Source organism: Geospiza fortis, unplaced genomic scaffold (assembly GCF_000277835.1).
Source record: "Geospiza fortis unplaced genomic scaffold, GeoFor_1.0 scaffold112, whole genome shotgun sequence".
In the NCBI taxonomy this organism is placed as follows: domain Eukaryota; kingdom Metazoa; phylum Chordata; class Aves; order Passeriformes; family Thraupidae; genus Geospiza; species Geospiza fortis.
In genome coordinates this window covers 20,044,280-20,065,790 of record NW_005054298.1, presented here as the reverse complement: position 1 = coordinate 20,065,790, position 21,511 = coordinate 20,044,280, and the positions used below count along the sequence as shown (strand labels likewise).

The following is a 21,511-nucleotide window of genomic DNA, read 5'->3' as shown; positions in this document are numbered from 1 at the left end:
TCTTTTACCAGAACCTAAACTTAAATTTTCCTTTGGCAAGAAGATCTTGGGGACGTATTGGAAAAAGAGTGGGAACAAGCCCTAGGGGCCTATATGTGAATTTATGGCTGACAATAACTTAAGACAGACACAGCTCTTTATTGAACACAGATGTTGTATATTGCCTGCTTTCTACCACAAGTGTAAGCCTGATACTTAAGAAACTAGGGATTCCTAGATAAATTTTCTATTTCATTTTGTTTTGTTTATTTTTATGAGTAAATATACTGCATTGTAAGAATAAGCTAAATGTTTCCTATGAAACCAAAGATAAGTAGTCTATATGTTATCTTAGTTCTTATGAGTTCACAACTCAACTGTACCAGAAACTGCCACTTTTCCCCTTGTCTTGGTGAGAGTGGGGAAAACAAAAAGAGTTATTTAAAGTATTAAGTGATATCCAGTACTTGTGCAAAACAAAACTGCTTTTTCTTAATTAAGCACCACTGGAGCAGAATGCTCCTCAGAAAGCAAAGCGAAACATACCTTGTGGAATTCCTAATATCTCCTAACACTTCCTAACATCAGAGTGTGAGGAAAGTGGTGTCTTAAGGGTAGAGGAAAAAAATAATCTGCCAACTTAATTATTTTGTAGCAAAGAATAGAACAACACCATGTGGCAACATCTGGTGCTACTGAATTGCATTATTTTGTTCATTGTGGTCAAATCTTTCACAGTGTTGGCAGTACTCAGTTCAGCAGAGCTGAAAGCAAGCAGGTTTTTAAAAACCAAATGTCTGCTGAATTTAATAAAGGACTTTTATAGACCAACTTATGTAAATTTGGTGGAGGTGCTGTCTGGTACTGATAGTCACTTAGTTAACTCTGGTTTTAGTATTTTAAACCATCAGAATATAGTGTAGGAATAAAGGTGAAATGTGAAGCTAATTAGTGAGGCTGCTTACTGGGTGTGCTTTGTGGTGTAGCATTTAGATGTGCCTACTGCTTCTTCCTGAATCCTGCAAGAAAAACTCGACCTCAAGCTCCACGACTTCCAGACTTCAGTTTTGAAAAAAGACAAACTACAGAATTGCAATCTGAAACTGAGCCTCTAGAACCTAGAGAGAGAAGGCCCCAGGAGACTCAACAGACAAAAGGTAAGTACTAATCTCATGAAGTCTGCTCTTTTCCAAATGTCTAATGACATTCACAGCTCTCTATTGAGCTAAATTTTCTGGTAAGAATGACAACAGCTGAAGTACTCAAACACTGCTCCAGCAGGGTTCCTGGTGAGGTGATCAGTGACCAGTCTGTCAGTGTTAAAGGCATTTGGTCAATGCCCTTAACATACTATAACTTCTGATCAACCCCCAGTTGGGTAGGCAATTGGTCTAGATGGTTGTTGTTGGTCCATTCTAATTGAAATAGTACAGTTTATTCTGACTTCATAACAAGCGCAGTTTGTATTTTTTTTCAGTTCTTGTCTCTGCTCCTAGCTTAGGTTGTTGATAGTAGTGTCTTCTTTCCTGTACCCTAAAATTTCTTCATATTTGTCATTATCTTGTGCAAATGATGGCAAAACAAATTTTTTCACTCTAGTGTTGCTGACAAACGGATAGAAAAGGCAATGTAAACTACAGAAATAGTTAAGGAGGGAGTATGTCCCAAAGTAGTTAACTTTCACTGTGTTTGGCAGGTCATTTGATTGAGGTGTGTTGGAATTTCTGCCTTTGTTCCTTTTGCTCTTTTCCTCAGGGCAGGAAAATCTAGTAAAACTGCCTTGTTTAATTTCAGGTAGTTCAAAGACAAATTGTCAATTTTAATTTAACATAGTTCCTTTTGAGACATTTTATAGTCTACAGATACAGTAGGCATCTGGTGTACAGCCAACAGGAAGATGCAGTGTTTTAAAAGACTCCAGAGATCATAGTTTCAGACCAGAGGATCTCCTGTTAGATGTGCTGTTGAGTGCTTGATGGGACTTTATGTTAATTTTCCTCCAGGATCCCTGCTTAAACTATCAGATAGCGTGCAGTCCTGAGGTTCAGGCTGGAAACACACCAACTGTGGGAAACTGTCAGAGTGTAATAGAGTTCTTCTGCTTGATTATTTTTAACAGGGAGTACAAAATAACATTGGATGTTACTTTCTGGCATGAGAAGGCCACACAAAACCAGTAGGGAAGTCCTATTTAGTGGTGGCAGTCTCTTGGCATGGCCTCATGAGGGTGCATTTTAGTGAAAACTTGCTTTCTTTTCCTGTACTATAGTGCACTCTTAACTCAGTAAAAGTGCTGTTATTGGCATGAAAGTAAGACTGAAATCAACTGGATGAAACTGAGACAATGAAAATATCTGATTTACCCTTAAATCCTGGTGTCATGTTTTTTAGCAAGGGGGGGTAGCTTCTTGGACTTTTGAACTTAGAAGATTCTTACAGAAAAAGGCATACTTTGTTACTGAGATCTTTAAATGTGCTTGCTTTCTTCTGTCTGACTCAAGTAGAGAGGTCCTTCAAGAGGGATATTCAACTCTTGGAGGCGTGTGCCTCATGGGTTTTTGAGTATTTTTCATTACTACAGGTTTTTAGAGAGAGGCAAGGAGATGTGCTTGCTAATTAATCTGGTATTATCATTGAAAGAAGTTATTATGAACCTATGCCTATAATAGGTCTGAGCTGCTGAGTCTGGCTACAATTGTTGTAAAGAATGTAAAATCTGAAGACTTACTGTGAGATTGCAATTAACCATTTCAGATGTAGGAATGAAAACTGAGATAAGTTGCTTTTTGTGGAAGCCCATATTTCAGCAGAAAAATAGGATGGATTTATTGCAGTAATTATGATTTTTACCAATTTACCTTTAGCAATGAAAATTACTTGGGTTTTTTTCTGATGTGGTCTTGTATTAATGTGCTGCTTTATTTAAAAACAGCAGGAAAAGAAACAGCTGTAAGCTTCATTGTCCAGTTGTCTTTTTCTTATAGGAAGTAGATGGTAAGATTTTGCACAAGAAGCATAAGAAATAAGTGAGTGGTACACAGACTTTTGGTTTTTAATGTTAAATAGCAGATCTTTTCTGAATATTTATTCTCCAAGATGATACAAACCATTCTGTTTTGATAATTACTAAGCAGCCAGAAATAGAGTGTATCTTAGTACTTTACATAGCTCTGAGACATGTCTTGTTGATTTAGAGGAGGCCAGTGCCTGCCTGTGACTTGTCACAAAGGAATCTTTTCTCAATGAGAAAATATTTTCACTAAATCACTTTTTCCACTGGAACTGTAATATGAAACATAACTGCTAACATGCAGTTGGGTTTTATTAATAAATAAACACATTCCTTGATTGTAAGTTTTAAGGTATGAAGCTATCATTAAGGTAGAGCTCTGGGGAAGGTTTTCGTTCACCACAGTAAAATAGCTACTGTCATAGCAAGAATAGAGACTGTATCTTCACTTACAGATGTAGACAAATATTAACATCAGGAAACCAACTTCACCACAATGCTGGCAACACGGGGGAGTACAACTCTTATCTGTAATTCATTTATACCATAGCTGTGTAGCTCAAGGAAACAGCAAAATAATGTGATAAAGAAATGCTATAAATATTTTTTACCAGTCAGCTACTTTAGCTAATGGGTAGAGCATGAAGCTGAATCTTTTTTCCAGTTGTGTGCTCATGTAGTGACAGGCATGTTACATGCAGCTCTTGTGGATAAGAGATCTGAAGAATGCGTATGGGGAGTTCCATTGGCACTGGACTTTGGAATTTTGTTTTAAACCTCTGGAAAAGGAAGTCATCAGCTGTCAGTCTGGTGCAGATTACTGGCACAAACATCATGCTTCCTTATTCAGCAGATTAATTTAGGAAATTTTAGTACCAGAGTGAAGCAATAAACTTCAGCTCTTTTCTTACCTTTCCCATAAATGGCTTGATTTTGATCCCCTCTCCCTCCCATCAAAGGCTATTTGGTTCTCTTACGTTCTTATCTTAAATGTATCAATGTTTGGATTATATTGAAGGAGCCAACAGGAAGCACTTTTAGCCTCTTGATTAATTTTGCCTTGCCTTTATTTAGTACTGTTATGCTGTATTCTTGATTCAGGTTTAGCATTTCACAGGATTTTGAAAGAAATTTATTTTCACAGTATTTTGAAAAAAAAAAAAACCAACTGCGTCAGTCTTTTGTGTTGAATGTCTGGTGCTGATATTTAGAGGTCTTCATTAGATTAAGATTTGAACTTCAGACTTCACCACAGTGGTGAAGCACTTCATGGACCACTTTATGTCATGTCTCTAGATTTGTATGGAATTCCTTGATCGCCTTACTCAAATATTTTTATGATTACTTAATACTGTCACTTGTAAGGATTCTTGGAATACAACAACTGCTAGTATGTTTGAATTATAAAGGCAGGTGCAGAAACTTGGCTTGTTCAACTGAAGGGGTCACAGTATTGATCTCTGCCAGAAATAATGACATTTCAAGTGTGTGCTCATCGTGAGTTCTACCATAAATGGAGCTTGGCTTTGGGCAAGTGTTGCAGAAACCTTTTCTAGGAATAAAACTGATGGGAGACAAAGGACTAATATGTCTAGAACTTGATTTCTCAAGCAGACATAAGTCAGCTCACCTTGACTTTAATAACTTGTAAACAAATTCTTTTGATTTAAAAATGTATTGTGTTTCCAGTCAACCACAGTTCAGTTTTGCTGAACAACTTAAATTGCCTTTTTGGTAGGACATAAAGGGTAGAGGGAATGCTGTGCCATTATCTGACTTGTTTCAAAGGCTTCACAATAGCTTTCTGTGACACCAAAGCCTCTAACAGATGACTGTGAGACACGTGTTCTTTAAAGGCACTTCAGTCATGTGGCACTATATGAAAATCTGTCTTAAAGGAGAACTGTAGTAGTGAAGAATACTTGTTCCAAAGCTGCTTGAAGCTGCACAAGCAGCTTTATTTTAGAGCAATTACACTATTTTTATGAATTCCACTTAATAGATATTTTCTACTTAATTTAATAGTGATGCAGTATTACGATTTCACTGGTTACTCAGTGAAATACTCACTGCAACAAGAGCAAGAGTGGCTGACTTCTCACAGTGTGAAGTGCATATGCTTTCTGAGTACTAAACACTACGCAGGAGTGTTGGGGGGAAAAGCTGCTGTAGCCAGGAGCAGGTTTTCTAAGGTTGCATTGTTGCAGCTCTTAAATATGTAGCAAGTATAGGGCTGTGTTTGCTGTTAAGATCCTGTGGGTGAAACCTCATTCTGTGGTTCAATGATGGATTAAGTATTCCTCATCAAGAACACTCAAATTTTCTTTTGTCATCTTTTAAAGTTTATTGTCAGAACTTTCACTTGTTGGCTGCTGCTCTTACGAAGACTTTATTCATTCACTATTTAAATCAGGTTGACTTCAGGGAAGCTTTCCAGTAGTTGCTGTGTTTAAAATGGAATCACAATATATTTTTAATGAAGACTGATCATGTTTGTGGTTGGAGTTAGCATCACTTACTCTGAATGCCCTGGCTACTCATTTAAGGGACTTACTCTTCAGTTTCTCGTAACTTTCTCAGTCTGCATTATAAGACCAAATTTTTCCATGCAAGTTTGTATTACTATATATTCTGGAGAGTTTCAAGAGTTTCAATTAGTTTACCCAAGAACATAGTGAAGGGAAAATTCATAAAATACCTGACAATTTTTGTTTAAATAAGCAGTGTCTCCATACCTTTTAGTAGAATATAAAAATGAGAGTACTGTCCTGTTCTTTTGCTATAGTTAGAATATGCATTTCTTCAGGTTTTCTCCTTTCCATTAGAAGCTTCTGCTGATGCCTGTGATCGTCCCTGGGTTTTACATCAAAGATGTTATAAATGCTTGACATCCTTCTGATCAGACTGAGCAAACAGTCTCTACTTTCTTTGACTCAAGCCTGAAGTCCAGCAATAAAGGAATGTAACTGAAGTGTGGAGGGATTGGAGCAGGAAAATGCATGAACTTATTCATAGAATTCGAGGCTGAAGAAAAAATGCAGAGATGAGACAAAGAAAGCTGACAGTTGGGAGATAAAGATTGAGCACAGACAGAGATGGGATCAAGATGGAAATTAAGGAGCAGGAGGAGAGAGTGGGATGGCTTGGAAAATAACTGGGAACATTCATTTGCTTGGGCAGAAGTACGAGGGTTGAAAAATTTTGTAACAAGAAGCCAGGGCAGGTGTTGAGCAGCCTGTGGTTGACAGAGCAGGGAAAGAATCAGGAGGTGAGTCAGCTACAGACTTGCTAAAATGAAAGATCAAGTCTGAGAAAACGATGGAGAAGCTGGGCTGCTCTGAGCAGTCTGAAATGAAGCCTGGAACTAGCTAGGTAGAGGTTTGTGTGGAAAGAGGGGTCTCCAGTTCTTGGTGACAGATGGCTTTTGTACAAGGTCTGCTGGACAGGGGTGTGCAACAGCTTCTGTACTCAGTCATGGGCCAAGAAGCCAGAGCAATGGTTCTAAAACTTTCAGCTCTGCTTGAATTCTGTATCAGCCTGAGGCAGTCTGATTACTTTCAGACTTTTACCCAATGTGTTTTGATCAACACGAACATGTGGCATTTGACTGACACTGTTTTCCTGAGAGGTTGGTATTGGGACCAGTGCTGCTTGGTATCTTTGTCAGGAACGTGGACAGTGGGCTTGAGCACACTTCAGCAGGTTTGCTGGTGGTGCTGAGCTGTGTGGTTCAGGGCAGGGATTCTCTGTGCAGGGCAGGGATTCCATCCAAAAGGACCTTGAGAGGCTGGAGAGGTGGTACTGTGAACCTCATGAAGTTCAACAAGGCCATGTCTAAGTCTGGATCAAGGCAATCCCAAGCACAAGTACAGGCTGAGCAGAGAATGAATTGAAAGCAGTCCTGAGGAGAAGGATATGAAGATATTGGTTGGCAAGAATCTCAGCATGACCTGGCAATGTGTGATTGCAGCCCAGAAAGCCAACCATGTCCTGCCATTGTATTTGACATCACATATGTTTAATTTTTTTCCTTTCTCTTCCTCCCCACCCCCCCCAATTATTTTTGTTATAGTCATAACTATCTTAATATGTGGAATTATTATGTTGCTCTAATTTTAACCTAGGGATTTAACTTTTATTGTGATTCTCCTCCCCATCCCACCAGGGTGGCCAGGAGGATGAGTGGGGGAGTAAGCAAGTGTCTGGTTTGCAACCCAGTTGCAGGCTGGGGTAAACCACAACAAGGCATAAGAAGGACATTCTGCTTTTGGAGCAAGTCTGGAGGAGGGCCACAAACAGGGTCAGAGGGCTGGAGCACCTGTCTTGTGATGACAGGCTGGGAGGGTTGGAGCTGTACAGCCTGGAGAAGAGGCTTTGAGACCATAGAGCACCTTCCAGGATCCCTCTCAAGAAAGCTGGAGAGGGACATGGTCCAAGGGCATGTAGTGATAGGACAAGGCAGAATGGGTAACAACTGAAAAAGTAGGTTTAGATTAGGTATTGGGAAGAAACTTTTCACTGTGAAGAGGGATGAGACACTGTAACAGGCTGCTTAGAGAAGCTGTAGCTGCCCCCCATCCCTGGAAGTTTTCAAGGCCCAGTTGGATGGGGCTTTGAGCAACTTGGTCTAGGGGAAGATTGGAATTAGATTGATCTTTAAAGTTGCGTCTAACCCAAACCACTCTATGAAGTTAGAAACATTTGATAAGGCTAACATTTTTCAACCATAACTTCGCATCAATTTTGCACACTGTTCCCCTTCACAGTATGTATTAGTACTGTATATTATTGAGTAATACTAGTCAATGAATCAACTGCCATCAGCAACACCATTCTACAGTACCTTTGTGTCATTTAGTGCAACACTGTGTTCAGTTTTTCAGTGCTTATGCTTACTTCAAAATATGACTCTTACTTCTCATATGCTACCGAAGTCCTGTTGTGAAGCTAGAATATACTTCTTTAGAGGCAGTACTTAAAATAAATGTTTTTGATCTTAAAAATATGCTGATTATCAAAGAAACTCCCACCCTAGATGAAGAGTAAGTATACCTACTCCTGTGCAACTGTCCTACACTACCCCAGGGAAGACAGAATATGTAATAATTTTCATTGGCTGGTTTGATGTGTTTGTTTGTTTTTTTCCCCTTATTATCAGACTCCTTATGTTTAAAGTCGTTTCAATCAAGAAGAATGTTTTAGTTTGTGTACAGATTGAACCCTTATAAAAAAAAAGTTCAACAATTGGTGAAACTGACATTGCCAAAGACAAAGAAACTGAATTGCTATCGTGTTTTTAACATCTCACTTCAGTACACAAGTTTAGAAGGCTTTTGTTGAGGATGAGCATATGCAAGTAATACATAGTATTTTCTTAGTGAGAGCTAAGGTCTTTTCCATAGTATTTTTTCCCTTAAATTTTAATTGTTTTACCTGTGACTGTCTTAGAAAAATCAAAGTTTTTATGGGTTGAGAACATCATGCAGTTACTAGTCAAAACCTGTGCGCAATTGCAGAATGTTTCATTTGCTTTATAAGAATATTAGCTGCCACTTAATTTCTGCAAATGGCTATTTTGTCATTTTTCTTTTTACAGAATCTGAAGATGATGGGGCCCAGCTCGTTGAGACAAATGACACAGATGATAAAGCACCAAGTTCTGAGCATCTAAATGATCAGCTAGCTGAAGAAGTTGAAAAAGAAGCAGAAAACATTTCAACAACCGAAGAGGCTATTTCAGAGTCTGCTTCAGCTGAACAAAGTGAAGAATCTTTAATAAAAGCAGAATAAAATACTTCAAGTGCCTTCTGTAGCTAGTTTTTAGCTTTGTTCATGCCTGTTGTTACTATTCAGGTGAGCTTTTTTTAATGGTACAACTTAAAAATCTTGCTTGGGCTTAAACTGCCTCAACTGCCACAGTGTGTCAAAGCTATGTGTAGAAGTGGGTATTGTAAATTCAGCATGTCTCTTTAAGTTAACACATAGAATGTGTAGTTGGTTGAAGTCTAACAGTTGTAGCCCTCGTTCAGTTTGCATATTTAAAAACTTCAAAGTACAAGCTTTGCTGAGGGTGACTTACAATTTGACATCTCTTTAGCTGTCACACATTAAGAGCAATTACTGGTGGTAATTGACCTAACAGGTTTGGTCTAGTGAACTTAAGATGCTTTTTAATGCTGCCCTGTTAAAATGGATTGAGTACACGTTTAATACACAGATGTTTACAAGCTACAGTGTCATCCGACATTTGACTTAAGCATATGGAAGTGTCAGTGCAGTGGTGTTAATATTATTCATTGTCTAACTTCTTGACAGAATTCAGTTAAATGGCACTTGGATAAATGGCATCACCTTTGGTGTTTGCATTGCAGATGAACCAGAGGCACCTACATGCAAAACTGTTTTGTGTTTACATGAAATATAAGAAGTCTCTGCACTTGATTGTACTTGAATACAAAGCACTATTTATACCTGTACTATAATGACAAGATATAAGTGAATTTTGTGCCTTTGTGTATTTTGTTAAAGGAAAATAAAGACATCTAGCAGCAATACTTGCTTTGTGATTCCTAAAACTGAAGAGAATTCCTGTTCTGCTGTATGCAGCTATTCTACAGTTACTTTGTGCAACTTCAGAAGGACTGTGCCACCTTAAAAGGAGCATGTCTATTTGTAGCTAAGGTGGCTTTGATAGAATAGAAATGGGTCCCTGATGAAAAGGGGAAGTGCATGTGAATTTGCCAAAAGGCTTTACTAACTGTACCTAAAGCTAGTTGATACTATTTAATGTTACAATTGCAATGAATATTTGCTGCTGGATTACTGAAAATGTAATTTTTTAAATTGCATTGCTTTTTAAGATAAGGACATTTGTTACACATTTCCTGTTAAATGTAACAGCTGGGATCCTGGATTGGAAGTTTTCTGGTGTCTGTGAGGTACCTAAGTCAATCAGATTTTTTTAGAAATAAATGCTGAACATATGTGACTTGGTTGACTTAGTAATTTTTCGATAAAAGTTTTATTTTGTACAGTGTTGTGTACTTCACTACAGAGAGAGGCAAATTTCAAAACCATTTTTAATCTAATGTCTTGGTTCCAAAGGGAAGTGGTTTTTACACTGTAAAGACAATAAAACCCCTCAGTCTTAGCAGTTTGAGAGTCCTCTACAAGAAAAGCATGTTTCTCAATGTAACCTTAGTATCAATGTCTTTATACAAGACATAATTATTACACTAACAACAGCAGTTAATTTTCTTTCTCAGCTACATGCTTTATTTTCTGATTCTTTGGGGATAGTTTAGAAGCTCAGCCTCGCATCAGTCAGAAACAAGTGTGGTCTGTGTTTAGATTAAGAAGGAATTTTTTTCTGTTTTACTATATTAATTGCAATTAATATTTTATTTAGCAGTCTTAATAGACAGAATGTAGGCCTGTGATTAAATGAGTACTCATAGGTGTTTGTCTATATTTACATGAACAATTAGCAAGTGGGCATTTTATGTGTGACTATCTTAGTTGGGAATACAAAGAAAATAGTCCCTTTTCAGGACATGTTTTACAGTATGAGAAAAGTACAGGGTACAAAGGGATAGGGGAATTAACTCTTTAATACTTTCAGAGAATATATTTTAGATTACAGAATTTATTTTAAATGGAAACAATTTTGCCTGAAAGGTGGCAAATCTTACTTATTTTTTTGTAGGTTGCTAATCTCTACACTGCATTTTGTGCCTCACTGATTTATCTGCTTAAAGGCTTATTTTTTTGGAGAGAAAACAAATGACAGACCATGTGAGTAATTCAGCACAGTAAATTGTTGGATATACTTACAGTATGAGTGCTAAAAAGAAATAAAATTTAATATCCTGATCCATCATATGGGAGATGAAAGCATGAATTGCTGTCAGTTCAGAACTTAAGGTTACTCTAGGTACAGATGTTACTTCCTTTAAAAAATCTGCATCTGAAGTGTCTGGTCTTTTGTAGAGTAATTTCAGGTCCTTTCCATGACAAGCAGGGGCTGAGCTGTAATGTGTGTAATATCTATAGAATTGACTGAGAAAACTTGATATTGGACCTACATATTAAAAATATTTTAGTCTGGAACATGTATATTTTCACATGTCCTGCTTTTGCCAAAGAAACTGATGTTTTTAGGATTTTGGCAGTATGAACTATTTTGTGAAAAAAGGTATTTGGAGGGGTTGGGGTGGGCAATTATTTCTCCCAAGATTCTTAAATGTGACATGAGAAACTTTCCACAGAAGTGATTGGTACTTTTTGTTTAATATATCACTGAATATATCAAATATATCAAGTAGAGACAGTCAACCTGATGTGAAAACAAATACTTTTTAGAATGTGAAAACCTGCTTTGTGACCTAAAAATACCTACAACCTTTGAGCACAGGAAGATTTAGCTCTGTTTTAAGTGCATGGTAGAATTGTCCTAAAAGACTTAAAAAGTGTATGAGCAGTTGTTTTCATTAACTGCTTCAAAAGGCTTGAAGATTATGTAAAGGATGTCCTAGAATTTTGGTAGAGAAAAATCTATTTTAAACTTTTTAATTTTTCAGGGTTTTAAAGCAGCTCTAGTAAATGAGGGCACAGGGTTAATCTGTGGGTGAATTCAGGCTCATGATGATACATATGACCATTATGGACTGAGCTTTTCTCATTTTACAGTAAGCATTCACATGTTACTCCTGCCAAGTGTGGGTGCCCAGTCCTGATACGAATATGGGAAGAGGATTCTGTTTCTGCAGCAGTTGCTTCTTGGCTTCTGTGTACTGTGACTGTGGCAATAGTAAAAGGCACCTGTCCAACAGGAATTGAATCCAAAAGTATCTGTAAATGAACAGCAGTAGCCACACTTAGTCATGTCTTTGTAACACCAAAAAAACCTTGGAAGTAGGAGTGTGTTGACAAAAAAAGTACAGTAATTGTCATGTTTAATCCAGTTGCAATTTGACTCTTAAGAATGAGGAAATAGAAGAAAGTAGAGGGAAAAAAAATTAAAGAAGTACTGTGGTTCCATATTTTGTTGTCTTCTGACGTCTTGGCATGTACTCAAACCTCAATTTTTTCAGAAGTACTCAGAGATTTTTCACAGGACTAGACTTCTACAATGTCATAGGAGCCCCCTTTCTTTCTGTGGCCAGGATGAAAAGGAAAATTGAGTGGGATAGTGAAGTAATGCGTAGCAAGCTTGTTGATGTAGTGTTTTTATTGACTCTGGAATATTGTGAATAACTGTAGAAATGTCCTTTTATTCACTTAGGGTTTATAAACTGGGGAGGAGTTATCTTGACTGTGTAAAAATTGTCACAAGAGACAAATGAGTGTTCTACTTCAAAATAAATTGAAATGAGGTGGTCAGATTTACATTTTACTTTAGAAGTGAGTTAACAAAGGCAATAGTATTTTGAATTCTAATACCTCTTCTAAAGGAGAACACAATTGATTTTCCTTGGACAATTTGAATTAAAACATTAGGTGGATTCTTGGTATGGTGATTTCTCAAGAAATCTGTTTAGCCTCCATGCAGGAAAGAGACGTTCCCAAGGAATGGAAAATGAAGGTAATGCAAAAGTTGATGGTTTAGGAATGGTCTAGAGATTTTCAAAAGCAAGTGACTATGGGTGGGTATGGTTGGCTTGAAGTTAAGATTGAACCCCATGTGTTGCATGAGTAGAAGCCAATGGAAGGACTTAATGATGGAGTGAAACAGTTGGGGGAGAGAAGGAATAGTGTTTTTTTTCTTTTAGAACCAAATCTTAACCAAGAGATAAGAAAGATGAGCTTGAAGAGATTTTTTCAGAAAATGTGGTACGATTTGGCTGTTACCACATGGCAATACATAACTCAGGTTACTGTCATGTTCCTATGTCAGAAATAATAAGGATGGAATTGACAAGGAATCTTATTAGAGAATTTAGTTTGCTTTTTGGAGTTAATTCCAGAATAAGTATATGACAAAAACTTGATAGAAAAAAAGCTGTCTAGCTATTATGAGAGACTTGCAAAGTGTTTTAACGTAGAGGCTGGGGAGAAACACTTCTTTGTTGGTATATGGTTCTGAACTTAGCAATGTTTGTGCACTTGTGGTTTTGTGGTGCTGGAGGAGTGAGAAGGCTTGGGGAAACTCATTATTCAGTAGCTAAGTCTGCTATTAAAAACTTTACAAACATTAAAGACTTTTTAAGTCTAAACACATTCAGTACAGGAGTACTGGATGTAAAGAAGTTTTAAATAAGCTACTTCTCCGTATTTATTCTGCTTCTGGAGTGAGGTTTTGTTAGGTATTCTACAATGAGGAAAACTGTTGGTGGGGCAAGGGATGTCCTGTCTGTGAATGTTGCACTAGAACAATAACCTTGAAGATTCATTTTGTGGCTTTGGCAAATAATAATTTGACCAGTTCCCTGAGTGTTCTCATGCAAAATCTTTAGGCCTTCATTTCCTTCCATGTCTTACAGACTGTTTTTGGTTTAGTTTGGTTTTTTTTCCCCTAATCTCTCTTAAGAGGTTCTTTCCTGTCCAGTCATGTGGTTGAAAGTTAATGCCTCAGATGTCAGCATTTCATGTTTCAGTTCCCTTCTAGAATTGGTAAAATGTAACCCTGTCCAGATTTCTGGTGTAGTGAGCCTCTGAAAGAGACTGTACAGAACACATATCCTTAATACAGGCTAATTTAAAAAAAGGCTGCAGATACATCAAGTGCATAAACATTAGGAGGAGAGTAAGTTTTCCAGGAATAAAGACTGGAAGTTTGAAAGTTCCTAATAATTTGGGCAAATAGCCTTGCAGGAGGGATTAGATTTAAAATGAGAGGGCAATAAAAGATTGCTCTATGACTAGTGGATTGTGTTTGATTGATGGCATGTAATTTCTTATAATTGCTTAAGAATGTATTTAATGGCAGTATATGGGTGACAGAGATTTTTGGTGGTTGTCAGAAAGTTTTGATTCACTGGCAGGAAAATGTGCATGAAATCATTACTGGTCTTTGGCAGTGCTTCTCTCTTCCATGGTGTGGTCTTTAGGTGGAATTCATATATCTCAGGTTTGTGGAAGGTGTTGAAGGCAAGGAATTACAGCTGGTGGGGTTGACTGGCTCCAGATCCTGGTGTATAGTCATGCGCCAATGTTTCTGTCAGAGGACAGACTGTAAACTTCCATCAGAAATGTGTCCTAGTTGAGCTTGTCTGGTAGTCTGAAATTCAGTGTACTTCCTGCTTTGGGTCCTTGGCCTTTGTAGGAAAAGAATGGCATCCTGAGTAGGTGGGAATTCTAGCCTTGGATTTTTACTAGAGGTTTGTTTACACAACAAATAGGATAAGCTCTAATGGTGTTTAACAATGGGAACTGCTACCCCCCAGCATTTAAAAAAATAAGAAATTGAGTTGTCCCTTAAGATTGCGAGTCTCAAGGAATTCGACTTCACCGTTGCTTTTGATTTGTGGGCTTCTCTGGGGTCTTGTCAGGTCACATTCAATCTTTTCTCTGAAAGAATAACGATTCTGTGATTCTATGAAGAATAAGACCTAGAGAAGTATATGATAGGCAGGATAGTGAGAAGAGCTTTAAAATGAAATGTATTGATTATACAATAATTTGTTCCCAAACCATGGGGTTTTGAGATTAAAGCAAACACTTGAAAGATTCTCAGTAGATTATTTAACTTTGCAGCAGTGAAAAATCTAAAGCACTGTATCATAATATAACTTTCAAGGTTGCATAAAATCAATTTGATCATGACTTAAATTTTTGGGTAGAAGGGGATGTCCTGACCAAGTCTTGGCAATAAAGCTATTTCAGGACTGCCACTGTAGGTACCTAACACTACTGCTAGGATTTTCAGTGAACAATTACTAATGTTTTTCAGGAGGGCTTCATAAGCCTTTGCTACTGTGAAATCATGTATTCTCCTTCTGTTGTGTGACAAAAATAATTTGCAAAAGGGAGATTGCAACTGCCAGAGAAGAATACATGCAGCAAAATCCCAAGATATTCAGATATAGGAGAAAATAAGGGGTACAGATACTGGAGAGCTGACAATTTTGGGTGTTCAATTTGTAAATTCAAAGTCATCTCTAAATTTGTAAACTTATATTGAAATAATCATTCTTTCTCTCTTTCTCTCTCCATTTTGCTGCCGCAATGAAAATAGAGAAGCTGGATTTGTAGAAAACTCAAGCAACAAAGACCTTCCAGCTCTTCTCAAGTGGTTTGCCCTCTAATTCGTTGCATCACTTCAAGGAGTTCTGCTCCATTGATGAAACTTAATTTTTGACTTGTTCAGCACTCAAAAACATTTTACAAAACCACCAAGAAAATTCCTTTTTAAGAAAACTGGTTTGAATTATGTTTTAAAGGAAATGTGAAAGTTATTTCTTTAGGAATGTTTGTACTTGCATTTTTTGTATAGTGAGCTTTTATTTAAACAGGAGTACCTGTATATTTATAGATGCTATTGTTGTAATAGCCTTGTTGCATTAGTAAAGGGTATGTTTGTTTATGTACTATAAATATTATCTTTAATCAGAAATATTATCTTTAATCATTCTAATCCTAGCTGTAGCCTTGACTATACATCACCTGCAGTTGAAATTCCATTAAAATCAATGGCAAAAACATTAATTAGTGTGAATTCTTAGGCTCTAATAGACTTCCTGAAATGTCTGTCTTAGCTTTTCTGCTTGTAATTGAGAAAATATTTGAACTTGTGCTCCCCTTTTGAAATTTACTATTTTACCAAATGAAGCAAATTTTAAAGCATATGAAATGAAATTTTATAGCTTGTTATTTGAATATATACTGTCTTTGCTGTGTATCTAACTTCTTGAGGAAAAAACTGATCATGAAAAAGCTATTTATTTGCCTGAGCTTAATTGATGATTTGAGGTGATAATTCTGTTTGATAGTTCCTTCTGTGCTGGCTGTACTTAATCAACTTGAGTTTTGTAGTTATCTGGGTATTTTTGAGGACCCCATATGTTACCAAACAAGGATGAGGGGGCCCCTACCTCTTTAATGCAGCCCCTGCCCCCCAGTTGGACTGGCATATGTAGGACAAGAAAGTTGTTCAAGGTTGAGTAGTTTCTGATAGGACCCATTTGTCTGTGCTACAGCCAATTGTGAGAACTCCTGGCTCATGGCATGAGCAGCCAGCTCTCCACCCTCAAAGGTCAGCCTGGCACAGGACTGCAAAATTTTGTGTGTGCTGAAGTAGAGGCAAGAAAACCTGCCTTGACTCAGGACTGAAAATATGTGGCAGCTTCAGAGAGAATTGTGGAGTTGTGAAGGTGCTGACTTTGGCCCACGATTCCATAGATGTTTCAGGGTGGGTATTGCAGCTTTTATTGTATCTAAATGGTGATTTATGTCCTTATTCCTCCATTATTGTCCACAAGGTACTGCCCTGTGTCACAGGCCTGTATTACCTAGCTTTTTCAGACTGTTTCATTTTCATTAGCGCAGCTGCTTTAGCTTGTGATCAGTGTACTGCACCTCATTGATAATCTAAGAGGGTATTAGATGCACAGAAGTGACACGTAACCCTGTCAGTCTGGCTTGATTGACCCCTCAGCTTCCCAAACATGGGTTCCTTTTTTTTTTTTTTTAAATCCAAGTTAGCCTGCATCCATTTTCACACAGATTCCGGGCAGTTTAAAGGTTGGTCGGATTCGAATATTGCTCTTTCAAATTTGATAATGTATGAGTACAGAACTGTGACCTTTGATACGTAGTAATACATCAACATGACACGAGCAGTAAGTGCAGCAATTACCTTTACTACACTTCAGATTGTGTTTTAGTTCTCATCTTGTATGCAATTATTTCAGGAAAAAAGGAATGCCTTTAAGTTAAATATTTTTTGCAAATAGCATAAGTGCAGAAATTAATCTCTGGGGACTTTCTGATTTACAGGTAAATGTTTTCAAATGAATCTTGGCTTTTAAATTAACATTGTTTTAGTGGTAGAAAGGAGTCTGGTGCCATCGGCTTTTACAATACTTTTATTTTCTGAAATAGTTTCTTTAAACATTTTTGTTGTATTCTAATATAATCTAAATTTCATATTCTAGTTTATGGCCAAAGCCTGATCCTGCAGGCAGTTGAGATGTCACTGTGTTCATGTTGCTCCCATGATAATACTCATGAGTTGGTTATGTGCATGGTAATCATGCAAGTTTACATGCTTTTAGGTGCCTTTCAGAACATCAGAGCATCTCAGACGTGCATCACATACTGATTTAAGAGGCTGTTTTTAGATGCCCCAACAATGTTTCATCTTTATCCTGAGCAGATCAAAATGCATTTGGTTTATTTCCAGATGTTCTTTCTCACTTGTTGTCATAAATTGTTTGGATAATGACAGTGCACAAGCACTACCTGGTAGTGCTATAAAAACACAAATCAGTACTCCTTGCCAAAGAGCATAAGGCCTTGAGAGGACTGATAGCAATTGTGGTGTCTGTTCTGTGAGCTAAGAATCAGAATAAAATTACTGTGTCATTCTGAGCAAGCAATTGAATAACCATTGGATAGTGACTCTGTCAGTGTTGTCTGTCACAACCTAAACTCAAAGGGATAATTTGAAGTAGGACTTCATGTTCTTGTAAAAGACCTGCCTCCTCAGCAGCCAAGCACTAAGTGGTGTTGGTGTGCCAGAGTTATGCACTGAACTTTAATTCAGGAACTGGGGAAGTGCTTATTTTGTTTTATATTGAGGTAAAATCAACACTTTTTGGAATGGCATTCTTTAAACTGTCAAAAATATAAACGCTTAGTCCCCAGAACCATTTGGCTGTTCTGGGGCACAGGAGGCAGCTGATCCCAGTGGCTGATGTGGAATAGGGACTGAAAGGAGCCACTCCTTCCAAACCTACCATGAGCAGAGAGGGTGCTTTTGCTAGGCTGGCTTTGTCTTTTAATTCTTGCCTGTGGAGGCTGCTCACTTACTGCACATGTGCCCTTGTTATAGATTGGTAAAACTGAAAGCTATTCTAATGCAATTGAAGGAAAAGTGTCATTTTTTTGCTCACTGTTTTCTAGCAAGTAGCTATTGTGGTGTTGTTTGTCCCCAGGGAGTAAAATCAAAACAAATTTATTAGATCACCATATAAATTGCTCCTAAGCAAGCTCTTGACCATACAAATTGTTTTGCAAAGCCATAAGGATGGTGCTACCTCGGGACAACGTGCAACCGTGGTTTTGCTTTGTTTCTTGTTGCTTTTGCCCTGTGCCACTTAAGGGCACTTGGGCCTTTAACTCCTTTGTTGGGTTGGGTTTTTTTACTGCTATTAAATTTTAAATGTTAACAACCAGTAGTAACTTTGGAAAAAAACCACCCAGTCCCCTTTTCTGCAGTGTTTTCCTTTAAAAAATGTAAATACTGTATATGTGGAAGTCTTGGGTCTATGCTGCTGACTTAGCAGGTGATGACAGCTCAGTGGGGAAGTTTGTTTTTCAGCTGGGGCTCCGTGTTTGTAGAAAGTTCCTTAGGCTGAAAGGCTGCCCTTGTGCAGGTAGGTGACTCTGGGTAGAGAAGTGAATTTGTTACTTGACTAGAAGTAATAAGGGGATAGCAATGGCAACTACTCTTTGCATGTCATTATTTGTTGATTGTTATTTGCTCATGCTGAGTTTATTATTTCTGGTAACAACTTTGGCTTCTTTAATTTTCTATATTGTATCTTATTAACCATTTTTTGAAAAAGAGCTGACAACACTGGTATTCCCCAACAGTACGATCTTTTTTATAGTATCTATAAAATATTTCCTTTCATATTTTAGAGAAGGGGGTGAAGGTAATATTTTTTCCATGATTCATACTATAGCAGTATGACTAGAAGTATTTATTTTTCAGAAATGCTAGGATTTTTGTTTGTTTCAGCTATTTGCCTAGATCTGTGTGATTTTGGGGCTTTTTAAAAAATGGTGAATGATAGCCTGGTTGCAGAATGTATTTTCTTTTTAAGGCTTATCTTAAAAGAAAAGACCTAGCAGGTTGCAATGGTAAAATCCTCCTGGAAGGAATTGGTTGAATTATTGAAGAAATGGTAGGCAGCTGAAATTATGGACACTTAATGGAAAGTACTTGGCTAAGACTGTGCACAACATCTTGTGAATACTCCTGATACATCATAATAAGGCATTATGTTTGTCTAGTCAGCAAGTCTGATCTATTTGATTTTAAATCTCAGATTGTGAGATTAATCTCTGATTCTGAGTAAGTGTAATGATTCTGAGAACTGGAATATTGTTTGCTATTGTGAACAGTACTGGAGGAGTCTCAGAATGTATAATGTAATAGATGCAATTTTATTTGATTTTTTTTTCCCTAGGCCAATTTAATTTTGATTTATTTGCCTCATTAACCCAGGAATTCAGAAAATTGAATGCTACCTGAGTGAGGTATTATTAACACTAGTGAAATATCTTCAAATTCACTTCATGCTTATAAATTAGTCTTTTGAAAGCATTTTAAAGGCATAATGATGCTGTAGTGAAAATGTACAGCATCATTTAAAAATTGCAAAATGCTTATTTGATTTCAGAAATAAGACTTGGTCACCTGACTTAAATATATACTGATCTATTATTTATGCTTTGAAAATAGAGCTGATAAAAAGCATAAGTGTTCTTGATATTATATTTTGTCATATCTAGCTAAAAGGATTGAAATCCAGAGAAACAATTTTCTGAAGAAATGAAATAGGATGCCCTCCTGAACCCCTGGGGAAAATAGCCTCTCTTTTTGCTCAGAATATGAAGCAGTAAAACAGTATAAGTAAAACAGACAGCCCATGTCACATTCCTATTTGTACAGTCTGGAATGATGTTTTAAAAACATTTTCTAGTTATTTTTGATAAATAAATGGCACAAATAACATCTGCAAACCAACCCTGCTGATGTAAGATTTTTCAGATTTGTTTGTCAGTGAAAATTCAGAAAATTGCCTTGCAGAACTTAAGTTTTATAACTCCCAGAAATATGCATACCAAATGTGTAAGAATATATTTTGTTCTCTTTTGCCTTTCCTTGGAGAAACTAATGCTGATTCTCCATTATCTTTGCTTTTGGGCTTAGAAGATAGCTTGGTAAAAATACAGGATATCAAAAAGCTCAGCTGCTAAACACATGTTTATGAAGTGTTAACTAGCTGTAAGTTCATATTCATAGTGGAGCATCCAGCTATGTATTTGGAGTAGTGTATTCTGGTTAAAGCTCTGAGATTTCCCCCTGAGCCAGTACTGCTGCACTGAAAACTTGGCTTAGTGCTTGTAAGATCCTTGCACAGGTGCTGCTCCCACCTCTGGTCAGGGTGTGTCCAGGACAGATGTGGGTTGTCTGGCTGTTGCTCTCTTCGGCTTCTGCCAAAGGCTGCTGCACTGGGGCTGAAGGGAAGGTCCTCCAAATATTGTGGCTTTCAGAAATGCACTCTTCAGTTCAAGGATGCTGCTGCCACTCTAATTTCCATCACTGGCATAATAGCTGAGATGGAAAAACTTCCCTTGGGCGGCAGGATTGAGAAACCTGATGTCATGGCTCTACCAATGCCTGGTTACCCAGGACTGGCTGAGGAAGGTGTGTCTGTGCATCTTCCAAAACATGGCTTGTTGGGGTGGTGTCCTTTCAGCTGCATTTGAGTAATAAATGTCTTATGACTGTTGGTATGCTTTGGACTTTAGTGCTCTGAAGAGTTGGTTAAAATCAGCTTTAATTTTATTTTTGTAAGGATTCTCAGTCAATGGACTCCATCTCAGGCTAAATTCTGTGATACATCCACAGATAAAAAATGCATGTATTTTTTCAATATGTATGTGTTTAATAGTGACCAGCCCCACCCCCCACCTTTTTCTTTTATTTTTTCAGTCTTTAAAAAATAATGATTTAATAAACTCTCTGAGTTTATACTAGGTTGGAATATTACCTGTTATTTCAATACCTGACCAAAAGATGGGGTTTACCAGACTCATAACATTTAATGGAGTGATTCTCCGTTCAATGAATGAAAAATGGCTTGGGTAGGGAGTTTTTGTAAGGTTCAGGGGTAGAATTCTAGCAAAGGTAATTTTTGTGTTCTGTTTGCATGTGTTCACTATTGTATCTAATCATAGTGGTGATAACTGGAGCACTGAATGAGCTGAATGTTTGCTTCTCTACAGCAGGTATAAGAAGGAATGAACATGGTAATACTAAGTTCTAAATCCAAGCACTTCTGATCTACCCAAGATTCATTTCAGGTTTTTCTTTAGCAAAGGCTCAAGTGCCTCAGATCATACAGGATGCTTTGTCTACCAATATTTTTCACTTTTAATCACAAGGATGGTGTGTATCAGTCTAAAGGGAATCACCATATTTTTATTGAACCTGATTTGGTTGCATCAATCACTTCCTCAGAAGTCTTATTCTAATGTGGTGTTTGTCCAAGTAATTATAAATTGAAATATTTAGTATTATTGATAAACAATTAATGGTTTCTGTAATGCCTAGTTGAAAATTCCTTA

At 37.3% G+C, this 21,511-nt stretch overlaps 1 protein-coding gene across 4 annotated transcripts in view; it reads left to right on the top strand.

The window, feature by feature from the left end:
* Positions 1 to 15,747, top strand: part of LNPK (lunapark, ER junction formation factor) — a 44,710-nt gene extending 28,963 nt beyond the window's left edge. For 2 of the 4 annotated variants that reach the window (XM_005415874.2, XM_014307376.2), the window contains exons 11-12: positions 966 to 1,136; positions 8,586 to 9,977. In XM_005415874.2, coding sequence (XP_005415931.1) covers positions 966 to 1,136; positions 8,586 to 8,779 — 365 coding nt within the window. In that variant the 3' untranslated portion in view covers positions 8,780 to 9,977. Of the gene's footprint in view, positions 1 to 965; positions 1,137 to 8,585; positions 9,978 to 15,164 lie in introns of those variants that run through there. The other 2 variants (XR_004081854.1, XR_004081853.1) reach the window with 2 other exon arrangements.
* Positions 15,748 to 21,511: the final 5,764 nt, after the last annotated feature.